This window comes from Phoca vitulina, unplaced genomic scaffold (assembly GCF_004348235.1).
Source record: "Phoca vitulina isolate PV1807 unplaced genomic scaffold, GSC_HSeal_1.0 scaffold2, whole genome shotgun sequence".
NCBI lineage: Eukaryota > Metazoa > Chordata > Mammalia > Carnivora > Phocidae > Phoca > Phoca vitulina.
In genome coordinates this window covers 92,299,775-92,306,396 of record NW_022589705.1, presented here as the reverse complement: position 1 = coordinate 92,306,396, position 6,622 = coordinate 92,299,775, and the positions used below count along the sequence as shown (strand labels likewise).

The window sequence follows — 6,622 nt, the reverse complement described above, 5'->3', positions numbered from 1 at the left end:
TGCAGAGCTAGGATCATAAAAGGCATTCTGGGCAAAAGGGACTGCATGAGCTGAGGCCTGGAGGCCTGAAAGCAGCGGCGTGTGGCCCAGGATGCCTGGGACACAGGATGCATTGGGCAGGGGGTCCCATAGAGTACAGGACAGTGACCACCATAGGACTCCCTGCTGAATGAGACAACACAGTAGGACTCTGGTGGTTGTCTCCTTTTCTGCCCTAGCATGAGAGGTTTCTCTCTCTGAGGCAGAGAGGAAGTGAAGATGTGGAGCCCACAGAAGAGGGGCACCCTAAAATGCTGGGCCTTTTGTCAGACACTTCTAAACTTCTGGGTTTAGGAAATGAAAATGCTACTAAACTCTTGAGTTTTAAAGGCCTTGCCAGGATGACATCAGGAATTGAAGGACAGAAGCTGAGGTTTGGGGCAGAATGGAGAGCTCGACCCCGTTTAGAGATTCATATGAGCCAGTGTCTCTCTCTCTCTCTCTCTCTCTCTCACACACACACACACACACACACACGTGCATGCATGTGCGTGCACACACTGCCCCTAATCTCTGAGATTTTAGCTCGGACCTCCTGAAAACAGCCATCACCAAGGTAGAACACCTCTGATGGCAGAATTCCAGGCAGAGGGAAAACTAGTAAGCAAACAGACACACACCCTCACTTGCACGAATATATCAGGGCCCATTTCCACTCCCAGGGAGTAACTACCAGCTTTGCAAAGCAGTTTCTGCAAAGTGTCTTGAGTGCTTGAGGTATTTATAGACATTTCAGAGCATGAAAAACCCTTCAAGAGAAGAGAGGCGCCCCCAACCCTGCTTGACCAGCCCCGATGCCATGTCCCCACCCCACCATTAAGAAACTTTTGGAACCTTCAAGAAAACAAAGGGTTTAGGTTTTTTTTGGTTCTTGTTTTTTAAATGATGTATTACTTTTAATGCACCGGGACAAATCAGTTTCAAAAGAAGCTATAATGTTGACTTTATTTCACCATGGAAAATTTGTGCTCAGAGTTAAGAATCGTCTTATATAAAACGATCGAAATAAATAAATAAATAAATACAAATAAATAAGAATTGCTTCAAAGGGGCTCAGGGGGCTATTGAAGAATCAGATGCAGATGCCTGCAGCCAGGACTTCCTCTTAATACCTTCTCAGCACTGTGGGAGGAAGAGAAAGGGTGATAATGGCATCAGGTGGGAGACTGAGGCAGGATCTGAGCTTCCCCGCCCCACAGGCCATCCCTGCCACCATCCCCCAACCTCAGCCAATTTGGATGCTTGAGGTTTTGGAATAATCCCTTTCTCTGAACCTCAGTCTCCTCATCTGTAAACCGGGAATCATCCTTGCCCTGGTGATCCCGACCTCTGCCTTTGTGGCTGTAGACAGGTTAGGGGAAACCAGGAGGAAAATGTTTAGGACTCTTTCTGCTCCAAGGAGAGGGTGCCAGACAATGACTGGATTCCATCCTAAGGCGATTCTGCCCCTTTGGGTAAGAGAGGCAGGAGGTGGCTAGAAGGGGGGTAGGGACTCATGGACAATAATGTCCACGTTTAGTATTTCCAGAAAGGCACTCCTTGGCCCTAAGGACTGTCAGCAAGAGAGAATAATGTCCAAGTGTCCTTTTCTCAGGGTGTGGTCCCTGGAGACAGCAAACCCAGAAGTGGTTCCAATGGTGGAACCCACGGGAATGGGGGAGGGTGAGCCGAGGTGCAGGGAGGGGGCTTACCATTGCAGCCCAGGCCACTGAGGGAGCCGATCCGGTCCAGCCTCCGGCCAAAGCACCCTGACTTGCGCATCATCTTGGGGCTGCGTAGTCTTCTCAGGGCCTGGAGGACATTGTCACTGGGTGCAAGGGCCCCCACAGGGAGTTCCTCCCCGGCCTCCCAGGCTTCTGTGGGGCTGTGGTCCTGCTGGAGGGGTCCCAGGGCCATCTGCTCTGCCTGCAGCCCTGAAACTGTGTCCCTCAGACGGTCCAGCAGCTCCTGCAATGGGTGGGGATAGCCTGAGGTTCCTGAGGTTCCAACTGGGTGGAATCCCCCTGGATGGGACCCAAGTGAACCAACGGCCTTGGGTATGGAGTCCTGGCACCCAATCCCATCACTTTCTGGTTCCCTTATCACTAATTCCCAAGGGATACTGAGGACCTCTTGGGACAGTAGCTGAGGACCAGTGAACTGCTGCTACCCACAGTGGCCTTCACTCACACGACAGCGCTCACCTGCACTGGCTCACCTGCATTGCCGACAGCTCCGAGGCGGGGCCAGGCCCGCCCAGCGGGTGGGAGCGACCTCCTAATGGCGACAGATGCAAGAACAGGAGGAGCAGGAAGGCCCAGGGCAGCGCCGTCTGGGGGTCCATGTCGCTGGAAAGAAGTGGGGAAAGAGATTGTCGCCGCCGCTGCTGCGCTGCGTCCCGGGTCACGACTCACCTCTTCGGCCCGCAGGCTCTCTCCTGGATCCTTCGGCAACGTCGTCGGCCTTTTATCCCGCGCCTGGGGTTATCTCTGATTTATCGGCCGCATTCCGGCCCGCTGAGCTCAGGGCGGGGGAATGCGCCCCTCCGCGCCTGCGACCATACTCGCCCGGGGTGAAGGCTGGGGAGAGCAGGCCTTGTATAGAAATGGGCCTGGCCGGGGTTAAGGGGGGGGCGGGAGCGCGCGGGGGACATGAACAGGTCCTTCGCCTCCCGCTTCCTCCTTTCCTGCCACACTCCTGGGGCCTTTCCTCCCCACCCCCAACCATTCCTGGAGAGGGCAGAGACAACTCCAGCTTTCCGAGGCCCGACGCAAGTGCGGGGCGCACCGTGTGACTCAGCCAGAACAGCCCCAGCCAACACCCCACCAGCGCAGCGCGTCTTCCCTCCCCTCGCCTGCCTGTTACTCGGCACACGCTTGGCTCTCTGCACCCCTTGGGCCGCGGGTCTCCCGGCGCCTTGAGCGCTGTCCGTGGTGCTGATCCTTCTGAGCAAACCCAGCGCCAAGAGGTCTTGCTCTCCTCCACTCAGGCCTAGCCAGAAAGACGAGCATGGAGTAGGGACGTCTGAGGTCCCTCCCCACCCTCTCACAGCTGCCTGCACTAGGATGCGCATTCTCCAATGTCATCTGATTAAAAGTCTGGGCATGACAAGGAACTTCTGGAATGCTGACCCGGTTTCCATCCCTTAAACGGTAGAGCTTGATTTGGCTGGAATTTTGAGAGGCAAGGCCCAGAGATGAAGTCACCCAGGAATGCCATCTATCACATCTCCTCCAGGTGCCAACACCTCCTCTCCCCCACCAAGCCAACATGGGACGGAAAAAGCAAAGATGACTGGAAGATGGTTATCTATTTTGTGGGACACTAGAAGTGTGAAGAGTGCCCCTCCCCAGTGCCTCCTTCATCTGACCATCCATGACCTAATTCCCGTTAGCAGATGGTCTGGACCTCCTGTCTGTGATTACAAATGAAGCTGCAAAGAAAAATGGCCCTGGAAAGAGACACAGCAGATTAAATCCCCCCTAAAGCATGCATGACTATGTCACCACCTGTTCTAGATGCCTTGGGTTGACGAGCAGCAGGATGAGAGAATGGGATATGGGTGATGGAGAAAAGGCAGCAAGGGGCAGAAGCCGTGACCTCGAAGAAAATCATACCTTAGAAAAATAACATCTGCCTGATATGTGAGAAAAAGATTGTTACTGTTTTTAATTTTTCAAATGAGGAAACTGAGCTCAGAGGAATTAATCTGATTTCTTAGTTGACAAGTGGGAAAGCTGGGTTGCAACCCAGGCAGTCTGACTCCAGACCTGACGCTCTTAATCACTGCCACGGTGATTGCAAGGGGTTCCTACTAAAAGAAAAATTTAGATTAATCCACTTTCATCTCTGAAGGTACAGAAAGCTGTGTGTGTGCACACATGCACCAGAAAAAGAATATCCAAAGATTAAGTGTCAGTGAAAGAGACAAGAAAATCCAATCCAGTGCAGAGCTGAGTCAGAGGGTCAGGGGCTGCTGAGAACGTTGAGTCCCTAATGCTGGATGGCAAAAGTGTTAGGAGCAAGACAGAGTCCATCAACCAGCACCTATTAAAAAATGACTCTGCATGTAACCTGAGCCTCGTTTTGCTCTTCTGCAAAATGGACATATGCTCCCCCCTTTCAAGGACTACAAGGGAGAAAATGATGTCTGTGAAAGCCCATGGCATTATGGAAAGAGACAAAGAATTAGAAATATAATTGCACTGAAGGAGATTGTGATCCCACTAGGGAGACAGTCAGGCCAGGGGAAATAATTAAGTGCTAAGCACTCTGATAGAGCCTCCTCTTGCCCCAGCAGAGGGGATTGTGGAAAAGATTTTAGGGAAGACACAGGACTGGATATATCCTCCAGGACCTTCTCTCCAGTGAAGAACAATATACTATCAATTAGTTCTCACACCAAATCCCATCCCCACAAACATTTATTAAGTGCCTACTGTATGCCACGCACTTTCCACTCCTATTAAATGGAGCTAATCATACCATCGATGTCACAGCATTACTGCACAAAGATTAAATGAGATGGTATATGTGGTAGGCTGCACAATGTTCCCCCAAAGATGTCCATGTCCTAATACCCAGAACTTGTGAATATGTTACTTGACATAGGCAAAGGGGGCTTTGCACCTGTGGTTAAAGATCTGGAGGTGGAAAGATTGTCCTGGATTATGGGGGAAGGCTAATGTAATCACAAGTATCCTTATAAGAGGGAAGCAGGAGGATCAGGGTCAGAAAGAGGCAACGGAAGGATGGAAACAGAGGTCAGAGATAAGAGAAGCATCTACACTACTGCTGGCCTCTTTGAAAATGGAGGAAGAGGCCATGAGCCAAGGAGTGTAATTGGCCTCCAGAAGCTAGAAAAAGCAAAGAAATGGATTCTTCTCTAGAGCCTCCAGAAAGAACACAGCCTGCCTGCCAACACCTTGAGTTTCGCCCATTGAAAAAACATACTTCAGACTTCTGATCTCCAGAACTATATGGAAATCAGTTTATATTATTTTAAGGCACTAAGTTTACAGTAATTTGTTTCATTAGTAATACGAAATTAATACAGTGTATGTAAAATGCTAAGTGTAGCGCCTGATACTTAATAAGCGCTCAGTAAAGGTGGTTGTGGTGCCAATATTGGTTGTTACCAGGGTCAAACCTCAGGTGCTAGATGCTGGCTACAGAGAAAGAAATAAGCCCCTTAACTCATTCAACAAACCTTTTTCAAAGGTTTGGGTCACAGTGGTTTGCAGTCTAGACTCTGGAATCAGACTGCTTGCATTCAACACCACCTCAACCTTCTGCTACGTATGTGATCTTGGGCCAGTTACTTCAACTCTCTTCGTATTTTCTCATGTCTGTATCACAGGGTTGCCATGAGGAGGGAATGGGACCATGCGGGTAAAACTAAGCTTCTGCTGGGAGGTGGGAACATGGTGAACAAGACAAACTCTGTTCTTGGGGAGCTCACAGTGTAGGGAGAAACACTCAGTCACAAACCCCCCCACCCCACAGGATGATGTGGCAACCGATATGGGTGAGTCCTGGGCGGTCTGTAAGCATAGTAGGAACACTCAGTTGAGGGGGAAGCTTCCTGGAGAAGGTAGTACTGAGCTAAAGCTTTGAAGGATAAGAATGAATTAGCCATGAGAAGGAAGATGAGGAGGGCATTCTGGGCAGAGGTGGGGGCTGCTTAACTGATCAACTACCACGTCTAGTATCTTAGTCCGTTTGAGCTGCTATAACAAAAGAGCAAAGACTGTGTGGTTCATAAACAACAGAAATGTATTTCTCACAATTCTGGAGGCTAGGAAGTCCAAGATCAAGGTGCTGGCAGATTCAGTGTCTGATGAGAGCCCTCTTACTGATTCACAAGCCACTCTTTTCTCTGACCCTCATATGGCATAGGGACAAGGGAGCTCTCTGAGTTCTCTTTTATAGAGGCACTAATCCCATTGTGAGGGCTCCACCCCCATGACCTAATCACCTCCCAATAGTCCTACCTCCTAATACCTTCACATTGGGGAAATAAGTTTCAACATATGAATTTGTTGGGAGGGAACACAGACATTTGGTCTATAGCATCTAGGCTATTGACAGAAGGAAGAAGATGCAGAAGAGGAAAGGTTTGGGACAAGTGTGCTGAGCTACAGCTCCCCTTTGACTCTGACCTCCAGCCATGGGCAGCCATAGGGGCAGCACAGGAGCACTGACCACTAGGGAAAGGGGAAGGAGGAAGCAGGGAGCACTGCCCAGGGAGTCAGCAGGTCGTACGTCTCTGCCCACTGCTATCTCATGGTATGGCTTTATGCAAGTCATTTCTCTGCTCTGGGACTCTGTTTTCCCTTATGTAGAATGAAGGAATTAGACGAGGATTTCTCAACACACAGAAGCCCTGTAACCGTCAGCTGCCCCTAGTTCATGGTTAGGTCTGCTCGCCAGCTCCCAACCCCCACTAGTACTTCAATCTTCTATGACTTGTAGACTTTCTCAAAAGCCAGAAAACACCTACAGAAGGGCCATCAGATCCTTCACAGCGTGGCATCAATGCAGGTGCATGCGCAGGGGTGTGTGTGTGTGTGTGTGTGTGTGTGTGTGTGTGTGTGTGTGTGTG

General features: G+C 50.3%; 1 protein-coding gene across 2 annotated transcripts in view; it reads right to left on the bottom strand.

Moving 5' to 3' along the window:
• Window positions 1-1,013: 1,013 nt before the first annotated feature.
• The window catches only part of NPPB (natriuretic peptide B), a 28,944-nt gene continuing 23,335 nt past the window's right edge, over window positions 1,014-6,622 (bottom strand). The window contains exons 2-4 of one of the 2 annotated variants that reach the window (XM_032418567.1): window positions 2,237-2,366; window positions 1,731-1,986; window positions 1,014-1,161 (exon numbers count right to left, since the gene is read on the bottom strand). In XM_032418567.1, the coding sequence (XP_032274458.1) occupies window positions 1,145-1,161; window positions 1,731-1,986; window positions 2,237-2,366 (403 nt within the window). In that variant the 3' untranslated portion in view covers window positions 1,014-1,144. The remainder of the gene's footprint in view (window positions 1,162-1,730; window positions 1,987-2,236; window positions 2,367-6,622) is intronic. The other variant, XM_032418577.1, reaches the window with a different exon arrangement.